The sequence below is a fragment of the Sinocyclocheilus anshuiensis genome, unplaced genomic scaffold (genome assembly GCF_001515605.1).
Source record: "Sinocyclocheilus anshuiensis isolate Anshui unplaced genomic scaffold, SAMN03320099.WGS_v1.1 scaffold886, whole genome shotgun sequence".
Lineage (NCBI taxonomy): Eukaryota > Metazoa > Chordata > Actinopteri > Cypriniformes > Cyprinidae > Sinocyclocheilus > Sinocyclocheilus anshuiensis.
In genome coordinates, this window is record NW_015536542.1 from 1,146,840 (window position 1) to 1,170,836 (window position 23,997).

The following is a 23,997-nucleotide window of genomic DNA, read 5'->3' on the forward strand; positions in this document are numbered from 1 at the left end:
AAATTAATATTTCTGCTATGTTTAGGAACACATTGAGACAAAAAGACACTTATATATGCTGAGGTTTACAGGAAAGTGATTAGCATTGTACTCCGAGAAAGAGTTAATCATTAATCTGAATCTATTTAAGTGATTTTCTTTTGTGGGGCTCATGTCAGAGCACTGCATGTGCACCAACACCTATCAAATGACAACATGACAAATAAAATCTGTCGTCAAGCGCGTGTCTGCTCTCTGGGCATTGTGCTGGTCTGTGTTGTTTTTGTATGGCTATGAAACCTAACTCACAACAGCTTTCTTGTGTTGACAAAGGGTTGGATTAGTTAGCATTTCACAGCGAGTCACGCTTAGCAAAGCATAACAACACAGCCGCTCGGCCTTTGACACAAACACGAGAGGCAATCAATTAGCAGCTAAATGAGTGCTAGCGTCATTCCTGCAGGGCTGTATGACTTGAAATGTTTATTTAAGATGTGAGATGTAAAACTGTCTCACCTTCCACCAACAGCTACGGACGTTTGCCTCTATCACCTCAATGACATCACCAACCTGGATGTTAAGCGGTGGGCTGCACAGGGGGCTCGGAACCCCGTAATAATTACGGATGACCTGCATCTTAGGTAGACCTAAAAAAAAAACAATTGTTAAAATAATATGTGTGTGTGTGTGTGTGTTCAACTATATCACCAACATGTGTAATGAACTTTGACAGAGTGTCATTACTGCATGTTTTGACACTCTGCCACATAAAGAACAGGTTTATGTACGTGACGCTGTAATCGTAAATCACCACAGATGACAGCAGAATCACGTCAATCCATCATAAAAACGTCAGCAAGCTTGTTTTGTCTCGAGAGTTCGTGCAGTCATGCATGCAGTGCATTGATGCAGACAATCTGCTGCATCCTCCACAACCTCGCATTTAAAATCACAGCCAGCCTTGTTTACACTATTCCTTGATAATTTTAGTGAATCAGATACAATATATATATATATATATATATATATATATATATATGTTTATATCTAGCATATAAAATAAGTAAAATAGAAAACAAAATTATTTTATGCATATAAAATAAGCATAAAATATATGCTATAAAATAGCATAGAAAATAAGTTTTAAAGAAATAAAATAAGTTTAAGTACTAAGATTACAAAAATAAAACAACAAATTATAAATTGAAGCTAAATAGAAATATATAAAAAATATAATATAATAATATAAATATAATAGAAATGACAAAAGCACAAAATTAATAAAATGTAAACTAAAATTAAAATAAAACTGAAAATAAGTTCAAGTAAGTTATAATCGTAAATCACCACAGATGACAGCAGAATCACGTCAATCCATCATAAAAACGTCAGCAAGCTTGTTTTGTCTCGAGAGTTCGTGCAGTCATGCATGCAGTGCATTGATGCAGACAATCTGCTGCATCCTCCACAACCTCGCATTTAAAATCACAGCCAGCCTTGTTTACACTATTCCTTGATAATTTTAGTGAATCAGATACAATATATAATAAAACTGAAAATAAGTTCAAGTAAGTTATGTAAGTCATGTAAAGAATAAGTTCAAGCTGAAGAACTAAAATTACTAAAGTAAAACTGAAAGAAATATAAATGAAAGTTAAATAGAAATATTAAAAAAGTAAAAACTAGCAGAGCACAATAAAAATAATTAAAATAAAAGCTAATTCAAATTATTAATAAAAAGTCTGTAATATTAACAGGTCATCTGCAGCATCCTCCACAAACCAGCATTCAAAAGTGTAGCTGGCCTTTTTACGCAATTTCATGTAAGTTTTAGTGAATCAAATACTAAAAACTGAAGGTTCTAAGTACTAAAATGACTAAAGTAAAACTGTGAGGAAAAAAGGAGTAAATAGATATATAAAAAACTAATACAAATTACAAAAAGCACATTACAAAATTTGTAAAACTAAAAAATTGAAAAAAGAAAACATACAAACAAAAGCTCATTAAAAACAATTGATAAATAAAAAGTCTGTAATATTCATAGGCAGTCTGTTGCATCCTCTACCACTTTCAAAACTGTAGCTGGCCTTTTTCACTATTCCTTCATCGTTTTAGTGAATTGGATACTAAAGCAAAAGCTAAAATAAACCATGCCTCAGGAGACAATTCATTCTTGGCAAATTCCCCCCCAGAGTTACGAAGACCAGCTGACCACAGACGTCAGCTGTTCAGTCTGGCTATTACTCTAATTAGTATTAAGACATTTTTCTTTTCCATTCAAGTAATTGGACACAACAGGTCTGGCGCCGCGGGCAGAACTGTGCCGAGTGGACAGTCGTTCAGACGCTCCAGTGAGCTATGAATGAGTGTGTTTGTGTGCGCGGGGCTGCTTTGCTGAAGGGTCAATAGTGATGGTCTCAGCTGGTTGCTGCAGCTCTATATATTCTGCCGTTCTGATGATGAGAGGCGAGTGTAGACCCTCTTAACGCAACCAGCTGTGGCTGAAGCCTTCCAGCCCAGCAGATCACCCAGGCCTTGGGCCTCCAAGCACAGCTGGCTGTCTTTGAAGACGCTTTTAAAACAGTGTGAGCGTGTGCTTCTCTGTAGGGAAGCGTCTTGCTGGCATGCTATGCTAAGAACCTTTGTGCACAAGGGCAAAGAGTCAGCACCAATAAACTCGAAAATGCATTTCTGCATCAGAATAGCTCATGAAAAGGTCTTCTAAATGTGCTAAAAGATAACAAAACAGCATGTTTTAGAGTTTACAGAAAAAAAGAGCTCACTTTAACACACCTCTCATCAAAAAGGAACACTATTTGAGGTATCATTCATGCCCAAAGATTGCACATGAAATAAAACAATTCAGCTGAAATGAACAAATGTTGTTTTGCAGTAAGGCTGTTTTTGCTGAAAACAAATCTAGCAGTGCTGAACAGGCAGGAAGGAACTACTTAAATTCAAAAGCAGAGATTCCCATGACAGCAAACACTACACAAAGACCTTCTCTCACCATAACTTTAATGAATCTACGACCCCAATATTGTGCGGGATCGGGAGGCCTCTCGCGGAACCTGTAACCCAGGTAGACCTCACAGGTATTGATCAACCTATCAATGGCGCAGTGAAAACACATTACAGATAATGTGGCCCTCTTAATGACAGACTGATGGGTGGAACGACTGCTGCTGAACACTAGTGCTGATGGAGATTGAGCATGGAGATGGAGATTGAGGTGGTGGAAGTCTTGCATTTCTGTAAAGAGTGCCGTGCAAAAACAATGAGCGGAGTTTCAGGACATTTACAATCTGCAAACCAAATGTATGTATATATATATATATATGTCTGTGTGTGTGTACTGCCTATGTTTAAACTGAAGGTCCGGGAAGCTCACGATTTTGAACTGAAGAAGCTCTCCACAGCTTAAGACACATAATACGATTAAATTTCATTAATCTACACTGGATGAAGTGGGTTAAGTATTTTGGACTAAAGGTTTGTGGGAAATATAGACTGGATTGTCTAGTAAGGGCCTTTCTATGCAAACAAAGCTAAACAATAGAGCTACAGTGGTTAAATCTTTTCCCGCTCATATCTGACACGAAGACCTGGTTACGTGCATGAGCTTGCCTTAACAGCAAACAACAACACTACGGCTCAATGACTCCAGACTAAAAATACACCTTCTAGCACAGATTGAGGAAGTATGTAATGTACAAGACTATGCATGTTTTGTAAGCATGATGAAAACCCCACAGCCATAGCAATGACGAACATACCAATTTCAATGCAGCACATGCCAGACTGTGAATTACAGGAACAATTCACTCAAAAATGAGAATTCAGTCATTATATTATCACCTTCATGTCATTCCAAACCTAATCGCTGTTAGTAAAAGGTTGCATCTTTTATTGAAAATAGCTTCAAAATCATCCTTTTGTGATCCACTGACAAAAATAACAGCAAGCTGGTTTGTAACAACATGAGGGTGAATGAATAATTGCATAATTGTCATGTTTGGGTGAGCTCTCCTTTTAAGAATGCAAAATGTGACTGATTGTGTGTGCTCACTATTTACCTGCGTCTCCTCCATGACAGGGTGTTTTTCCAATCTGTAATCAAAGTAAATAAATCACATGATTCATACTGTTGCCAAACACAGACATTGCAATGCATTAATGATTTGATGATCAAGTAAAACTTTGTGCAAACACACAATTAATCTCATCATTAATTTTTGACAAGTAAACAGTTTGTCACACCACTGCACAAAAACACGTTCATCCTGTAACATTTCTACAAAGATGGAGAATTTCCTCCATGCAATTTACCATCAGTGTTGAACTGCACTCTGGGCAAATTGCATGTCAATATCCTTATTACATGCTATATAAATGACGTTGGGTTTGTTATTGCAAAATGATGACCGTGCAATTAATAAAACTGGTGTGCAATTAAATAAATTCACAATCCATAACGTATATATCACTCTAAACTGCATGAACTCTGGGCTAGAAACAATCTCATAATGTTTCCCCATAAATAGTGCATCAAGCTTTAATAAAGTAATATTTCTTCATAACAATCCCATGAATAATGTTGCAGCAACTTTAAAATGCATTGTAAGAGAATTTTCCATAGTACTAATTTTAAATGGTAATCAATAGGAGTAAATGAGACCCTGAAGGGCAGAACTAGATTCACAGATTCAATGGAAAAGGAACAAAAACCTCACCTGAGATCCGAAAGAGCTGGAATCTGCAAGCATGTTGAAGACAGGCATTGTTAGAGTCAATCTACACTTTCAGACGAACACAATGTACAGACGCTGTCATTAGAGTGTGTGTAACATGTTATGCTGTGAACCTTTACGATTTGTTTTGCTATGCTGCAGGTACCTGACAGCTGTGCGAGCTAAATTGGCATGAGGGGCCGGACTACATGGAGTTATGCACCAGGAGCCAGTCTCATTGGCTCCTGAGGGAGAGGCCGGGCCTGTACTTGGAGTGTACAGTGAACTTTGTCCTGTTGCACTAGTTTACACCTCTAGGGCTAGTTACAAACACACACACACACACACAGACATAGACACAGACATGCACATATACACACAGAGTGGAATATTGTGTACAAAACAACAAAGAGGCCAGACTTGACAAACACACACCCTCAGCATGTAGCTTTTCACACTTCCTTCATTTTCAGTTTCTGGAAATTTCCAGTGAAAATAAATCAACATTCTCATTTGTATTTAAGTTGAATTATTGTAATGTGTTCTCAAGAATTCTACGGGCATATTATTGTTCAGCACCAATCCCCCCAAAAATAATTCACATTAAGAGTGAAAAAACAAACTATGAAAAAAATCTTAAATAAAATGTATATACAGTATATATACTGTATATATACACACATAAAAATATGTTTCTGATCTGATCTGAAATTAATATATTGCAATATTTTTAAAAAATATAAAAAACTGACAGGGCTTTCTTTTTTTCTCTTTTTTTGCAATAATTTAGTTTTGAAATATGTATTTAAATACATTACGTCATACTTGCTTGCATGGTGAAAAACTTAATTAAACATGCAACCAATCATGAACAAAATATTAAAATAAAATACATTTTCCAAAATTATACATCCAGTAAAGGCAAAAAATCTAATTCATTTCTAATAATCTGATCTCTTTTATTTTGTGCCCTAAAAGCCAAATGTGGTACAGCAGAATTTCACATCATCCTTCCTGTGATGTGAGATAATGAGTCAGAGGTACCAGAATTTTGAGAGATCATGAATCTACAAAATACATTTGACTTTCCATATCCCAGAATCCTTTTTTTATTTTTTTATTTTGCATATTTTTGGCGGTTGAAAACTGTAGAATTCTGCATAATGAATTGTATGAATGTATTAAATAACGCTACACTCTTATTGCTAGTTGAAAGCACAATCAAATTACCTAATGGGACATGGGATGTGCAGAACTGATGGGAGTTTAGAGAGAGCTCAGCTGTGCATAAAAATGGGAACAAGGAAATTCTGCGGCAGCCCTGACTAATGCCTAGAACAATAAGAGCTGGCACTGTTGGCAGGCGCACACACACACACATACATCATGGGTTCAAGAAGCCAACCAAGTCTGTTTGTCTGTTTGTCATCACACGTCACACTTTTCTATGTGGCCTAGGTTGTTATTAGGAATCTCTGCGTGTTGACAGCTTTTATTACCCCGTCTGTTACACTACAGTGTAGGTCAATCATTAGCGTACAGCAAGGTAAGACATCACATAACACTGAAACATGAGCCAGAGGCTCCAGCGCAGCTCTGCATATAGAGGCTTCATAATGTGCATGCACAGAAATTGCTAGAAAGAGTATGTTGTGTTGAATGCGGGGCTCACCGGCACTGCTTTTGACACAGACGTCCACCCTACCAAGACACTCCTTATGGGCGCCAGCACCACATTTGGAGCAGCGGTACCCTTGATAGAAGACTCCTCTGAGAAAATGAACAATAAATAGAATGATGGATAGATGAAACAATATATGGATAGATATATAGAACAATAAATAGAAGGATGGAACTACAGACAGTATGACAGAACAACAGAGCGACAGACAGACAGACAGACAGACAGACAGATAGATAGATAGATAGATAGATAGATAGATAGATAGAAAGATCTACAAGTTTTTAGCCACACCCACATACTCTACTATGATTGGACCATATATGCATCCATCAATTCTGAAATCACTGAAGTGATGATGATACATACACTTGATTTACCTCTGTCACTCTCTTTCCCTCTCTCACTTTCTCTAGGTGCATAATCGATCTCATTAAGGTGCATTAATGTGTAGTCTGTGTCATTTCACAAAGCCTCTATGGTGAGCTCACCTCAGCAGCATTTCACACGAGCTGCAGGATGTGGTCGTCTCAAAAGTGTGCATGTGGAACTCATGGAAATTACTTTTCCCGCTCTCTGGACAGATGTTCGATCTGTTGAGACAGAAAGAGAGAGAGAAAGTGGGTGTTAAAAACAAGTCCTTTTTGCATAACCATAACTCATGAACACAGAACTGCTCGTTTCCATCTGTCGCCCTGCTCCCACCATCCAATCAGCTGTGAATTTCTCTTAAGACACATAAGGGCAACTAGATATTTGCATTTTCTGGAAAAAAAAAAAGTTGCGACCATGTTAAATTTCAATGCCACAAAGCTAGGATGCTACTTGAATCTCTGAATGTACTGCACATACTATAAAACATATTTAAAATGACATTTCGAAGTATATTCAAACTAATGTTTTGTTTTATTATATTATGTTGTAAGGTAGATAATGTTCTTGATCTTGAAATAAATTGATTTATAAATTGTTACTGAAGACTATTTTAAACAGACTCAAGGAGTAAAAATCAGCTTTGCATCACAGGAATAAATTACATTTTAAAATCATTTAACATAGAAAGCAATAGTGATGCTGTTTTAGTGTGCACTACTAATTACAGCATCAGCTGGGCAGGAGTCATAATGCCGTCTATGGAACTATTACTATTTTATAATCCAAAACCCTCCACCCCCTTTCTGTTTTTCCGTCTCGATCCATCTCGAATAACCCTTGAGTGGTGAGTGCCGTTATAATAAAGGCGTAAACAAATGACGGACAGATGAGAGAGCTGTCTGTGCGTGCTGATGTCATGTCATTAGCGCGCGGTAACAGCACTGATATCCAATCAGCTTTCAGCCGCAGACTGATCTGATGACACATGACAGAGAGAAAGTGCGCACTGACTCACCACTGTTCTCCAGAATTAATGAGCCCTTCAGATAAATCTGTTAAAAACATGTTATCTAATTAATCAGAGCCCTGTCTCCTGTCTTTGGTGCATTACAGTTTTTTTCTCTCTCGCCTTATCCCAAGCGTTTTTTTCGTGGATGTGCCCTTTTTTGGATATGCATGACATCTGAAATTTGGTAGATTACTTGACTGATGGTTTATTGCAGTTTTCATCTGCATTTTACTGATTGTTGCTGTCAACAGCCAGGAATTATAAATATATTTTCTCACTCTCTTTCTCTCTTTTTTTCTCATAGGTACGCAGTGGGATCACTTATTGCCTAGTATTTCATAATACAAAGATTTACTTGAATCTGACTCTCCTAAGAATAGTAAATGGAATCAAATTAAAGTGAAGGAAGATAAAAAGCCTCTGGATGTGTATAAATTAAAAGGGAAATATCATAGAAAACAGGATTTCTTTTGCACTTTTGAAATAAAAGAATCTGATACACCATTTAGACATATTCTAATGTGCAACATGACATCAGAAACCACACATTTTTTTCCGTTTTTAACATGTAGAAATGTTTAAAGCATGGTATTTGAACAAAAATAGCTTGTTTAAAGGAACAGTTCACCCAAATAAATGACAACTGTTCAATTATTTGCTCATCCTCATGTTGTTTCAGATCCATGCAAATTTTGAATAACAATAAATAAAGCATCAAAAAGAATTAAAGTACCATAAAATGAACATAAAAGTGGTCCATGTGCTAGATTCCAAGTCTTCTGAAGTCATATGATAGCTTTAAGTGACTCTGTATTTCCAATTTGTGACAGTTTATACAGTTAGGACTCAGTTGATACAGTTTACAAACTGAAAGATTCGTTCAGAAAGCAGATTGATCAGGTTAAACTCACTGACTCAATGATCCAGTCCCAGTGATTACTGAGTTCTTAAGGCAAAGATTATCAATGAATAACACCTTTTTTATTGAAATTGGAATCTGTTTGTCACACAAAGCAATCATATGGCTTTTTAAGATGTGAAATATAGTGCACAAGTCGTATGGGCCACTTTTATTATTATACTTTTACAGTGCAATTTTTTTAAGCTTGAAAGCTCCTGTCCCTATTCAATTTAACTGCAAGTGGAAACACAATCATTCTTTATTTGTGTTCCACTGAAGAAAGAAAGCCATACAGGTTTGGAACAACATGCGGGTCATGAATTTTAAATTTCAGTGAGCTATCCCTGTAAAGAGCAGAGAGAGGGTGAAAAAATGGTCATACAACACTAAATTACAACAGGTTTTGGTGCAAGAAACATTATAAGTGGACTTTAAGGATATAAATACCTGCTGTAAAAGTGCCGAATATATCTTTTTTAAAACAACCAAACTAACTAAAAGAAAAAGACTTGGTATATACTAGTCTATCTGCAAAACTGAACCAACCACTCTGATGGAATGAAAACCCTTTGGGTCACATTATGTTTTATAAGGTACGCTGCTGCAAAAATGCTTGGCTAAGCAAGCCTGTCCTCATTACTGTGTTTGTTCTGTAGTAAAAAATAAACACTAATGGTGTTTTAGTCTTGAATCAGGGCCAGGACATACTGTCGTAGCTAAATCATGCTTTTGTGTCTGTTGCCAAGACAGATAACAAACCTGAAAAACAAGTGCAGAGCTTCAGAGACAACAAAAGACACACTCACAATGCCATGCCAAACTGCTCCAGCCATTTCTTCTTTAGTTCCTTGGTTTTAAAGAAGAACTCAAAGCCGTTTTGACCCTGATTGTGTGTGAGGTAGAATCCGTGACACCACTGGAAGAGGAAGAGAAGGCAAGAACATCCATTTTATAAATGCAAAACACACACATGCACAGATAAAGCGAAGACAAACACCGTCTTAAAGCCGTTTGAAGACGCTCTAACAAGGATGAGAGTACAAAGCTCTGTTTGTAGACCACATGATGGTGCGAGGGGGTCACTATTGTTTATGCAAGACTGACGAAATGTTATTATCAAATCTAGCAGGGTCATCCTGTTATCGTCTGTTGGCATTGTGTTGACGTTTACATCATATTGCAACTGATGTAGATATTGACTTCACTGAACAAGTGGATCAGATTTCATCACTCGAAAGAAATGACAGTGTGGACAGTCGGACTTGAAAAACAAACATCTTTTTTTGTGTGCAATGTGAACAAAAGCATAGAGAATGCAGCTCAATAAGCTGTTACGCATCTGGACTCGAAGCCTGTCTGTCTGAAAGTATTCGATTAATGAACAGCAAGGGATTTGACTGAAAAAATGTGATTTTGAAAGCCTCTATGGCCTGGCATTAACATGCTTTTTGTATGCGAATATTATGAACACTACCGTTCAAAGGTTTAGGCACCCCTTTTTCATATTTTTCAAATCTATTATGTTCACCAAGGGTGCATTTATTTGATAAAAAAAAAATACAGTAATATTGCAAAATATTCTTAAACTCTTACTAAACTCTTTCTATTTTAAAATATTTTAAAATGTAATTTATTCGTGTGATGGCAAAGCTGAATTTTCAGCATCATTACTCCAGTCTTCAGTGTCACATGATCCTTCAGAAATCATTCTAATATGCTGCTCAAAAAAACATTCTTTATTATCAATGTTAAAAACAGTTTTGCTGCTTAATATTTTTTTAAGATTCTTTGATGAACGGAGCATTCAAAAGAATAGCATTTGAATTAGAAATTATTTGCAACATTATAAATCATTTTACTGTCACATCTAATCAAATTAATGCATCCTTGAAATGAGAGATACAGTATGTGAGATATGTTCCAACTTAAAAAAAAATAATAATAAATTGCTGAGTAGATCATGTGAGGTGATCACAAGAACGCAGTATGTTTTTTTTTGTTTGTTTTGTTTTTGTAATATAATAAAAAGCAAATACCTCCAAATTTGGGATTTTTTCACTCATATTATTATTAGCCAGGACTCTGATCGCTTAAATGAACAAGAACACCTTCCCTCAACAAGTCGGACAATTTGAGGCATCATCATTCACAAAAGTACCCAAGAGTAACCCTAATAATAACAGTGATGTTTACGTTGCATATGTTTACCAGCATCATTTCTCAATAAAACTCTTTCTTGCACACACACTCTCTATCTTGTACATGTAATATTTACAGCATTACCTAACGAATAATCATCCTGGCACAGCAGCACGTAACGTAATATAACAAACGACATCATGTTTTCTAATTTAGCTGTGTCTGGTGTCGGCTGCGTTCGTTAGCAGTCGCTGGACAGTTTTTAATAGGAAACACCATCTGTGCGAACGAAAGCTGCTCTACCGCAGTAACTGATTATGGCACGACAGCATAACAGCACATTTGCTGCCCTCGGCTTCGGTGCAGCGAACTTTGGCGGCAATTAGGAGACTGGCTGCGCACCTTTCGGTTTTCTCTTTCTGAGGTAGGGTTGTTGGTGATCTTGAAGGAGTGGAGGTCAATCACCTCCTTCATCTCGTAGTTATCTCCTCGTCGTTTGCATACGATCACGGCGGCATCAAACAGGAAGATGTGCCTGCGTCAGAGGATCAGCATAGATCAAAAGAGAAAGAGAAAACACAAGAGGAGCGCTTGAGGGTGACACCTTCATAACCCTTAGGCCTTAGTAAAGACCTGCGGAGTTTCAGGCTGAGCCGTATTCCACACTTTAATCATCTCACCTGTCTTGTTTGGCTCGTTTGTCGACTGAAGCTACTCGCACTTCGCTGTCACCTTTTGGTCTCCCATAGTTACGGAGAGACTGATTCTGCAGAACACAAAAATGGTGCAAACTCAATGCAAACATGCTTGTGCGCTACTAGGGGAGTTAGGTGTTTGTTTCTCCACAAAACTGTTCAAAGCTTCATACTGTCACTGCTTAACTTCTTTTAGCAGTGTTGGGGGAAAACTAACTAAAAGTAGGCATGCAAATCAGTGCATTTTTCAGTAGTCTGACACTATCTTGGGCGTTTTTAAAATAGTTCAGCTTCTCCAGGAACATACAGTAGCATTTTTTTTTCCAGCAAGTGTAGCATAAAAAGGAACGCACAGTCTTTTAACAGAGTGAGCTGAAGAAATAATCAAATCCACTTTCCTAAAAATGTCTCTTTCAAGTTGCACTGTGAAGTGTGATTCATGTTATGGCTAACGATACACTAATTCATTTTAATGATCTTGACAATGCTTTGTTTGTAGAAATATGTATTTTGCTAAATACTAAAATATTTAAACAAATTCCATTTTTTGTATTGTTTTATTAGATGTTTAAAAAAGTAATACAAATTTTATATAGCACAATTTATAGTTTATTAATATATATAATGTATTTATTAATTTACAATTTATCATTTATAATTAATAATAAAATATATAATATAATTCTTACAAAAATATATAATTGATCATTTCATATAATAATAAATCATATAATAAGATATATATTGCATTATAAATTATCAACAAATTATAAATTGTAAATAAATACATTTGAAACAATTTATGTGTAATACTAAACAATTTGGACAACATCACAGTGTGAAATAGTTATCTAATTTTTAAAGAGATTAAAACTTAAGGTTCTTAAAATCAATCTTTGATAAAAACCTCTAAAACGGAATCTGAATTGATTTTGTTAAATTAAATGAATTTACTAACTTATTTAGGGCAAATGAAACAATTTAAGACTTAAAACAATTCCAGTGCAATGAGGGATCTTCGTCTGCAAAGACTTGTGTCTTTTATGTAATGTAGCTATATACTTCATTAAAAGTGTAGTTTGACTACAGTAGCTTCCCCAAAACTGCTTTTTAAATAGTACTCTATATAAAACATGTGATTTTGCTCACAAGGTTTTCTATAGATTTCTGGTACTGGTCGATGTCTCGTAGAGTCTCGATGTCTCTCTTCACCTCATTGACATACTGAGCCAGATCCTGTAGAGATGGAAACACAAACAAAACACCATAACATTTAACACGCTGAGACTTTGACCTGAGGATACATAAGGAAGTCTTTCTATTTGTGCGCTAAAAATAACAATACTTCCTCCCTAGCTGACAATGTCGGCCCATGTGATGTTTTCAAGGGACTCAATTCCATCTAAAAATGTAAAATAAGATTTAGCATCTGAAAAGCGAGGCTTATTTGACAAATCTCATTCCGAACACAGTGCCCGCCTTTCCTGTGAGTGGAGTTTAGTGACTCATTCATCATCGCGTATCTAGAATAATCAGGGAGTGGGGGGCTGGATCGCCCACCGCGAGGATCTTTAAAGGGGAGCACTTGAGGAGGTTAACCGCATTAGCCCGATACCCCAATCAATGCTAAGTGGCAAATTTATCCAAATGAAATCATCACAGCCCTCGGTGCAATCTGCACAATCTTCTCAGCTTGATTTGCCTCAATTAGCAGACGGTTACCCGTCAAGATGCATTCGGCACCATCTTGATCATGTCTGAGTCAAGAGGGCCACATTGATTTTCAACGAAAGCTTTTCTTACGAAAAAGTTGATGCATGTACATCCCAAACAAACTAAAAGAGAAAGAAATCTGTCACTGTTGTAATTTCAGATTGAACAAGGCCTCTAATATCAATCAAGATTGACCTTTGATTTGGCCCGCCATGGCCTGCCACGAGACGAAGGAAAAAATAGGGGAAAAAAACATTGCATTGAAGCATATCTTAATTTCTCTCTTTTTTTTTTAACATTTCTTTTTGTTTTATTTTTGCACTGAAATGTATAAAAAAAAACAATAATTTTAAAATAACTGAAATATATGTATATATATATATATATATATATATATAATTGTTAAATTATATTTAAGCTACAAATGATATATTTTTACATTTCCGATTTAATGAATTAAAATGAAATTAATAAATGAACTAACCAAGGAATTGAACCCAGGAGTAAATGTTTTTATGGGATTTTCTATATTTAATATTAGTTGAGCAGGATTGTGTGTTAATAAAGTTTAATAAACCTGTAATAAGTTACTTCACAGGTTACATAAAAATAATTTTAACTGATTTTATATGTATATTCATCAATTTCTGCTACAAAAAAAACAGGAGACTAAGGCTAAAAAAATAAAATAAAATAAAATAAAATAAAAGTGATAATGGGGCAAGCATTAGAATACAATGATGATATGCATCGCAGGTTCAAGAATTGAAATGAGAAGCAAAAGGTTTTTGTGGGGTTGAAATTGCCTTCCTGCTCCAGGATGAAGTAAAGACATCTGGGCCAGTCTGTAGGATAAGGGAGGGTGCTATGAATGAATGTTTACTCGGGTCTGATAAATGGCTTCCTTTTGGCCTAAGAGATATATTGCCATCCAGCACAAGCCAAATCCCCTGCGTCAGCCAAACTGAATGAAGTAAAGACATCTGGGCCAGTCTGTAGGATAAGGGAGGGTGCTATGAATGAATGTTTACTCGGGTCTGATAAATGGCTTCCTTTTGGCCTAAGAGATAAATTGCCATCCAGCACAAGCCAAATCCCCTGCGTCAGTCAAGCTGAACCTGCGCATTATTATCAGCAGAAAGACGGACATCACCTTATTTTTCATTCTCACTTCCTTCTGCCCTCACACAGCGAGAGAGAGAGAGATAGAGAGAGAGAAAGGAGGTATGACACTAACACAGAGATTACTTCAGAAATAAAATGCAGCCGATCTCTTATCCAAACGTTTGCAGAATTCCAGGAGAATATCATTCAATGTGATTTCACAGGCCAGCATTGCAGTATTGTAATGTCTGGTCCACTTTGTACCTTTTTATGTCCAATAACTACCCAATTGTTCAAACTCTGCTCAAGATTTGTTGCATCACAGTTGCTCTTCACCAACTTCTGGTTGCTTTGTTGCTGTCATACAATATTACCACTTTAAACTGATATTTATTGCCTTAGCTCATAAAATGCATCACTTTTTATGTCTGTAACTTTTACATCCTGATTTACAACCATTACTTTGACAGCCCCTTCTTAGTACGGTTACAGTAAAAAATATGATTTTCAAAATCTGGGCATATACTATCGATAATTCAAAAGTTTGGAGTCGGTAAAATTGTTTTAAGGCTTTTAGAAGAAGTCTCGTGCTCACCAAGGCATTTATTTGATAAAAAAAAAACAGCTAAAACAGTAATATAGTGAAATATTATTACAATTTAAAATAACTGTTTAATATGTGATAACAAAGCTGAATTTTCAGCAGCCATTACTCCACTCTTCAGTGTCACATGAACCTTTCATGGTTATTACTGTAACCTATTAAAATTAAACTAAAATAAAATTGAATATAAACATTCTAAACTTAAACTAAATGTAAATTAGAAATGTTGCCTTGTCAACTTACTGAAAAAAGTTTAAGTTGAGGCACTAAAACTGGAACTGGAAATAACTAAAAACTAAAACTACAATAAAAATAAATTCAACATAATTTGAATCTAATAAAAATGACAAAAGTGCATAACAAAATTACTAAAAATTAAAATATGAAATGAAAAAATAAAATGGCAAAAAAAAAAATAAAAGCTATTTCAAAATGATTTCCTTCAGAAATCATTCTAATTGGCTGATTTGGTGCTCAGGAAACATTTTTCATTATTATCAATGTTGAAAACAGTTGTGCTGCTTAATATTTTTGTGGAAACTGTTATACATTTTTTTCGGAAATTGTTGAATAGAAAGTTCAAAGAAGAGCATATATGTGAAATAAATTTATTTGCAAATGTAAAAGTTGAATAAGAGTATTAATTTCTTATCCCCCCAAAAAATTACAAATGTAAAAATAAATAAGTAAATAAATAAATAATCATTTTGCATAAAATGAAGAATAATTATTTAAGATAATTTAATTGAAATATATAAATATTAGAATCTGTCATAACAGATTAGTTATGAATTTTGATTATAACTCATTATGTAAAGCTGGTTTGCTCTTTCTCTCACTGGCCAAGGCTTCCTCCAGCAGAGCAAATAGCAGAGAAAGACAGTCTGTCACACGTTAGCCTGCTCTCCAGAGGGGCAGCAGACAGACAGACACTCTATCTGCACTGCCTGCCTCACACACACACACACACACACACACACACACACACACACACTCCGCAGCAGACAGACAGACGCTCTATCTGCAGCGCCCGCCTCACACACACACACACATTCCCTAAACCCACAGCTGGCCAGATGGGCAGGGAGGTGAACTGAGCTGTGGACAGTCTGGCAGGCATTCTAAATAGATGCATGCACACACACAGAAAACACCTTCGCTGTTCTGTCTGCTGAGAGCCAAAAGGTTCCTGCAACAGCAAAAGGATCGTGGTGGCTTCAGTTATATTACACTGCCCCCTACTGTTGGATTTCAAACCTGTATTATGCTGCTTCTCTGTGGAAGAGTAAAACATGGACTCCACTGCCCCTAGTGGACATTAACAGTAAAACAGTCATTTAAAGCCAACATGAAAGAAGAATTGACCCTATTTCTTATAGTCTATTAGGGCATATTAATCAGTGCATATGATTCAAAAAATATTCTTAAACTATACCAGAACATACACAACTATTTAATTACAGTATGTATATATATATATATAGAGAGAGAGAGTTTATTAGTTTATTATTATTAATATTATTATTATTAAGAAGAAGAAGAAGAAGTGGAGGAGGAAATTAAATAGCCTAACATGTTATGTATGTGTAGAATAGTTCTGTTCTAAACTATTACTACATTATTTCCTGTTGAATATTCATATTAAAATCTGCCACATTATGCATTTCATGTTGTCTCTAAAGAAGGGTTTTTATAGTTAACTAAATCTAAAACTATCTGAAATAAAATAGACGTTAACTTAGATAAAATAACATATTAAAAAAACTGAACTTATTTTATTTCAGTTAGTTGCCAAGGAAACATTTCACATCTTAATTTAGTTGAATTTGATATACTAAAGTAACTAAAAATGAGGGGGAAAAAAACACACAACAAAATGTAATTTGGTTATAAATTAAATAATCAATTAAAATTGATATAGAACTATATCGATAAAAACTACAATAGTATCTCTTGTTCTAAAATAACACTGCTTTAAAGTACTTAATTAAATGCTCAGGTAAAACATGTTGTTGTATGAGCAGGAATACAGCAAAATGATTTCGAACCTGTAGAAGCAGATGATACTTCAGAACTCTCTGCATCGGAACCACCAGCAGATCTCTCAGAGTAAACTTCCCGTTATTGGCTCGCTTGGAAAATAACTGAAATTAATAACAAACAAAAACCACATATGTGACTGCGACATGACTGTTCTGCAAATAAATGAAGAGAGCAAAATGATGATTGAAATAAAATGTTCTGAAATGTTCTGCACTCTTCTCAACCACCAGGTGGCACTGTCTAACAGCAAATAAATACAGTCTGACAATGTCTTACCTCTAACATCTGCCTGACGTCCTCTCTGTTCTTACAGATGTCATCCAAACACGCAATGGCTGATTCTACTTGACTGCAGTACTTCCCATACAGGACTAATCTATCACACAGGAAAACAGACACATGTGAGAAGGGGAAGGGTTTCATTCTTTTGAGAGTTAAAGGGATAAATCAATCACCTTTCTTTGTATTTTATAAAGATCTGATACAGGTTACTGGCATTATGCATGAGCACTGAATCCTGGACTTCCCTCAGAAGACTCGTGTGCACTTTCACAAGGTCCTGGTGCAATGCAGAACATTAAAAATATGAGGCGATAAAGACATTGACACACAGATTCATGCTAAAATGGGTTCTCCGATAGAGGCCGTTTTGTGACTCACTGGTATATTGATGAACACTTTTTCGATCTCCACACTGGACAGTGACTGTCCCAGAGGCTTCATAAAGAACTGTGGATGGAGAAAAAAAAACATAAAAATTAAGATGTTGCTATGGATAAGCTAATAAATTTCAATATGATAAATATTTGTATAATTTTACCTTGGTTTTATTATAGTAATTATAATATAAATGTTCTATATTTCTATTGAGATTTACTAAGATTTAAAATAAACAAATAAATTATTATTATTATTATAAATAAATGAATAAATAAATAAATACAACAACAGTAAAGCTATATTAAAACATAATGATTTTTTGCTCCACTGTGGAAAATGACCACGGTTTTATTATAGTAACTATAATGAAAATGTTGTATATTCATACTAAGATTTAAAACAAACAATGTATTATTATTATTATTATTATTATTATTATTAATAATAATAATAATAACTTTTTACAATTTCTAAATGTGTTTAGGCTGATTTTTTTTTATCATTTTCAAAACCATACATTGTTTTCTGAATTTTTGTCATTGTAATTTCTTTAATTTGATGATAATGGTGGCTTATAACAGGTTATCAGAGGGCAAATGTAACAATAACTGGTATTCTATTGTATTTCTATGTTATTTTGCCAGCAGCCATGGTAAAATATTGTACAGTAAGTTACTTCTAAACATGGTAAAAAGATTCATCCATGATTTTACCTGTGGTTATGGTCTTTATACAAATTATGTGTTTCATTACATCTAGCAGACACTTGACAGATTTCACACAATGCATTAAAGCTCTCAAGTTACAGCAGGACTGACTGTGCAGTTATAAAGAGGCCTCACTTTCTCTATGGAGTCCAGCGTCTCTGTGTATTTCTCCTCAGTCTGTTTGATTTCCATCAGACAACAGCTTCGGATGTCCGTCTCGGCCTGTTTCTGTAATTACAGTAGCAAGAGAGAGTGAAACAGAGGACATTTTATGACTTGCAAGTTGCAACCCAAACCATGCTTATATGTAAAGCATTTCAGTAAACTCACCTGCGGTTGTACCAGCTCAACCTTCATCAGGTCTTCATACACCTCTCCTCCCTCATCATCATCGTACACACAGTCATAGAGATCTTCTTCATCTTCAACGCCATTCTCACTGAGACACACAGAGCTTTTTAGTGCTTCTCCAGTGTGTGTGTGTGGCTAAGAAATAGATGTGATGAGGTTGAGCCAAAACATAGTGACAGCAACATCAATATTTGCTAAGCATGATATCAAATCCTTAAGCATGTCATATGAGGAGAACAGACATTTGTGCTGATGCTACTGTTGGCCTTCTCAACAGCCTGATAAACGACGGCTGAATCGCTTTTATTGCTCAGAAGTTGTGTAGTTATCATTAACTAAAACTATTAAAAATCTTTTTCGGAATTTAAAAATAAAGCTGGAATAAAATGAAATATAAGAAAAAAATGAAACAATAGTGGGCAACGTATAAAACAGTGCTTTGAAACGAATGTGAATTGCAAACCACAGATAATTTGGTCTTGTAAGAATATGATGAAAAATCCCTGACTTTTGCAAATCTGAGCCAGGATATCTAGACCACAGTTTGAGACATTGTTGAGATTTCTTATGAAACTTCAGGAGAATAACCTGAGGATCAAAATCTCCATTTGATCTCCGTTTAACTTCACTGCTGTTTAGGCGAAACAACTGAGACATTAAAGAGATCTGAAATGTCTTTCCTATGGGTGTGTGTTTCTACATTCAGGTCAGTTTCCTTTTATGGGTGGTGTAGCAACTGTGATCTCATATGACAGTGTGATTCAGCTACTATTTCCCTACATATACTGACATTCACTCACTGACTGACACACAGTAGGAGTGGCTTATGTGGCTAGAAATGTAGTGCACTCATAATTGAGAGATCAGGAAAGTATAACACTTCTGGACTGTGGTGTGACAAAATAGCAGATCAAGTGGCACCTCAGGGCTCTTCGTGGTCCTGTAATCCTATGACCGTGTTTGTTGTTGCCTGTCTGCTGGAATAAGAGACCCTATACGTGGCAGTAGTAGGAACAAGAGGACACAGGCCAGAGGCAAAATCTGATAGTTTACGTCTGAGGCTGTTACCTTAACAGTTGTACAGCGGCAATAACCCTCGGTGTGTGTGTGTGTGTGTGTGTGTGTGTGTGTGTATATATGTCATTCTATGAATCAGTTGATTTCAACATTGTAAACATTCTATCATATAAACACTGTTTTTAAAGTGTTAGTACATTTTGATGCACCATCTCATGATACATTAATAAATGTTAATACACTAAGCAAAACATCAACCTAAGCACTCCTATGTGCTCCAGCCTGAGGTTCCTATATCTAACAGAGAGTGTAAAGTGAGCCAAAGGTTAAAATATCAGAAGGAAGAGAAACACTGTAAGCAAAAAAAAAAAATGACTCACTCTATCAGATCCTCTAGATGGTTATAAATGTCCTCATCCTCAACACTCTCTTCTGTGGGAAACGCCCTAGAATAGAATGAGAGAGAGGCAGAGAGAGATAAAAATATGAATTTTCATCTGCTGCACTCTTAAAATAGTTAGAATTATTCATTTCGTCTTTTTCAAATACCTTATTCCAGTCTGCTGTGCAATGTGTGTATGAGAGAGTTTGGATAGTGTGTCCATAACCTAAGAGGAAAAGACAAGAAAAATAATCATTATTTGTTAAGTAAAGGACAACAGTATACAATCAGACTGTTAGTATTGTTAACTACACTGCTACTTACTAAATAAACGGACATGAAATATTGATTAGAGCTAAAAATATATTACATGAGAAGAAAGAGACAACAAGAAACTACCACAGATATGGGCCAATAATCAATTATACAGTTTAGCAGTCATTATACAAAATTATTTGACCACCAAATTTCACCATTTTCAGAATTAAGCCATGTAAAAAATAATGTTCCCTATATATAACACAACATAAAAAGTCATACTCCAGAAACATGGTCATTTATATGCACTTACATATAAATAGGCTTATTTATTTTTCATTATAAAACACCCATCAAGTAGTATATAATGAAATATGCTTGTAAATGTTAAAGATGAAAGATATGATTAAATTCTCATCCATCATCTTTAAGGCAGACAAAAGCAGCACTGCAACATTAGTACCAGCAGGGGTCAGTGTGCATCAACATTTAAATGTCAGCCTCTGACACGAAAAGAATGAAATTCATAATTTGTGCTCTATATTACCACCAAGCAGCTCTTTATATTAACACATCAAAGCCATCAGCTTAATGCAAACAGACACAAACCTGGTCAAGCAAATATATGCACAAATATAGCACAGTTAAAAATCACCAATTAACACTCAAATATGTGCCTTTTTATAATGCACAATGTTCAGCTGTATTCAGATTTGCATATCTATGATGAGCACATGGGTAATTTGAGCATTCAAACTCATAGCGCCCCGGGGAAGATGTGCACAGAAATCAAATGAATACAGAGAGAGCATGGAACCATCAATCTCTGAAAGAAAGAAAGAGAAAAATGCTCATCCTGTCTTTCTAGATTCAGTCTTGCAAAGAGATCTGATCCAACATTTGACCTTATATGCAACCAGCCTGACATGTTAAGTGGAAATAATTTACCATAATTCATCTGCATTGTTGGAGAACCAGTCAGTATGGCCTTTTGTGAACAAATGTGTCAGTTTTGAACCTGAAACCTTCACTTTAAGGACTTTCTGTGCATTTCCCACAAGAAAAACAAATTTAAAAAGGCACTAAATGATGTTATCAAAATGTTTTAATGGTTGAACCTTTAGGATTTTCTTTCTTCAGTGGAACACAAAAGAAGAAGAAGTTTAAAGCAATAGTTCACCCAAAAATGACCATTTGCTGAAAATGATCTCACTCTCAGGCCATCTGAGATATAGATGAGTTTGTTTCTTCATCAGAACAGATTTGGAGAAATTTAGCATTACATCACTTGCTCACCAATGGATCCTCTGCAGTGAATGGGTGCCGTCAGAATGAGAGACCAAACAGCTGATAAAAAATCACAATAATCCACAAGTAACACACACTACTCGTAAAGGTCAAAAGCAACAGTTTAAACACCTGAATGATGGATTTGTTTTTTACAAAAACAGCTTTTTACTTCACAAAACATAAATTAATGGACTGGAGTCGTGTGGATTATTGTGATGTTTTTATCAGCTGTTTGGACTCTCATTCTGACGGCACCCATTCACTTCAGAGGATCCATTGTTGGGCAAGTGATGTAATGCTACATTTCTACAAATCTGTCTCGACAAGGAAGCAAACTCTAAATCTAAATATTGGATCATCATCTAAATCTTTAACAATGTTCACACTGTTCTTTTGCATACAATGAAGTCTAATGGTGACCAGGAGCTTTCAATCTCCAAAAATGACCACAAAAGCACTATAAAAGTAGTTCATATGACTAACACACTACTTTCCAAGTCTTCTGAAATTATACAATAGCTTTTAAGCCACATGGACTGCTTTTATGGTTTTTAATTGTGCTTTCTTGTTATTTTTTGCTGATTGACAGCCCCTGGTCACATTCAGTTTCATTGTGTGCAAAAGAGCAGCACAAGCATACCGTCTAACATTTCTTGTTGTGTTTAACAAAAAAAGAAAATCATCCAGGTTTGGAACAAGATAATGTTTTTCTTCAAAAAGCAAAAACTCTTTCTGTCACCTCACTTACCCAAAAACACACGTTGGCGGAATATAAAACGGTCTGTCTATCTGTTCGTTCATGTCATATACGTTGCGTTTGGGAAATCTCAACTGGGATTTCCACCCTTCCACCCTCATATCAGCACCTCGCTATATTGTAACACTTACGCTTCTAAAAAGAAATGACATGATTTGTATTCGGGCCTATCACAGTATGTTCCACTTGGTTTGGCAGTAAACACCCTGTAAATGTAGTGTTAGGCTTTTCACAAATACTGGATGCAGACATATCAGCGCTGAAAGCATGCAAACACAGGAAGTTATAATGAAGTTAAAAGAGATGAATGGTTTGTCTGGCTTCCTGTTCAGGTGAGGAGCTGTACACTATGGCTAAAACAAACTGAGAAAATCTCAATGTGCAAGTGTTAATTCTGTACAAGCATAACAACCTTTCATTGTGTTTCTCATTAAAACCGGCACAGCACAGAACAGGAAGACCAAAAATGGAGCTGGTGCAAACTAAGCAATGGTTATACTTTCATTTTCAAGAGGTAATAGACCATCAGGCCATCTCTCGTCATTGCAGAAAAATAGCACAGAGCTTTTTATGAAGTGTGCTAGGGAAAATTTGAGTGCCTGACATTCTACATTTAGAAAAGGGAAGATGCATTGAGAGTTTAAGACAGGCGGACCATTAAAATAGAACAACTGAACAAATGTATAGAGAGAAAAGCCCCTTTATTTCCAGGATCTGATTGCATCTGTAAGGGCTTACATAACATGGTGAAAAAGAGGAAAGGGTGGAACTGCCTCTAACAGGTGGTGTGCTTCAAAGACCCCCTGTAAACCCAGCAGAAGTGAATCAGGGTGGGTCCGCAACCTCAGACTGTTTCCTGAGGATTCCAATTACTGTGGGAACGTTTCTCTCTACGAATATTTAAGGGGTTTTCTCTGAAAAAAATCTCTCTGTTTCTTTTAAAAGTAGACAGAGATGAAAGTTTCCAGGTTGGTTTGTAGATGCAGATTCACTGGAGTGACTGAAATAAGATTTCGGTATGACTCTTAAGTGTGCTAAGTGAAGTCTGTTGAAGTCTGGTTTTATATTCTTAAAAAAACATTGTGGCTTTTCTCCTATTTATAATTCAACACAAAGATTTCATGAGAACAGAGAAATTAAAAAAAAAATTTTTATCAGTCTTTTTATTCAGACTGAACCAGATCATGATTTCTTTGAAAACAAACAAGTTAATATCAAAACCTATTTAGCATTTTTGGGTCTTAAAATTGAATAATATAATATAATATAATATAATATAATATAATATAATATAATATAATATAATATAATATAATATAATATAATATAATATAATATAATATAATATAATATAATATAATATAATATAATATAATATAATATAATATAATATAATATAATATAATATAATATAATATAATATAATATAATATAATATAATATAATATAATATAATATAATAAATGGATGAAAAATTGTTAAAAATGTATTTTTAATTTTTTTACACACACATAATGTTTTAAGTCCAAAAAATGTTTAAATTAAATATTAAAGGAAGATGAGAATGTATGAACTGATGTGTACAGGCTACTTGCTTAC

The 23,997-nt window shown here is 35.3% G+C and overlaps 1 protein-coding gene across 1 annotated transcript in view; it reads right to left on the reverse strand.

The window, feature by feature from the left end:
- Positions 1-23,997, reverse strand: part of vav3 (vav guanine nucleotide exchange factor 3) — a 68,258-nt gene that overhangs the window by 17,223 nt on the left and 27,038 nt on the right. Inside the window, exons 3-19 of the mRNA XM_016498912.1 lie at positions 20,261-20,319; positions 20,092-20,157; positions 18,674-18,782; positions 18,479-18,571; positions 17,637-17,705; positions 17,432-17,535; positions 17,253-17,352; positions 16,982-17,077; positions 12,662-12,748; positions 11,498-11,583; positions 11,220-11,352; positions 9,485-9,594; positions 6,885-6,986; positions 6,385-6,482; positions 4,716-4,738; positions 4,059-4,092; positions 496-626 (exon numbers count right to left, since the gene is read on the reverse strand). Of these exons, the coding sequence (XP_016354398.1) occupies positions 496-626; positions 4,059-4,092; positions 4,716-4,738; positions 6,385-6,482; positions 6,885-6,986; positions 9,485-9,594; positions 11,220-11,352; positions 11,498-11,583; positions 12,662-12,748; positions 16,982-17,077; positions 17,253-17,352; positions 17,432-17,535; positions 17,637-17,705; positions 18,479-18,571; positions 18,674-18,782; positions 20,092-20,157; positions 20,261-20,319 (1,500 nt within the window). The remainder of the gene's footprint in view (positions 1-495; positions 627-4,058; positions 4,093-4,715; positions 4,739-6,384; positions 6,483-6,884; positions 6,987-9,484; positions 9,595-11,219; positions 11,353-11,497; positions 11,584-12,661; positions 12,749-16,981; positions 17,078-17,252; positions 17,353-17,431; positions 17,536-17,636; positions 17,706-18,478; positions 18,572-18,673; positions 18,783-20,091; positions 20,158-20,260; positions 20,320-23,997) is intronic.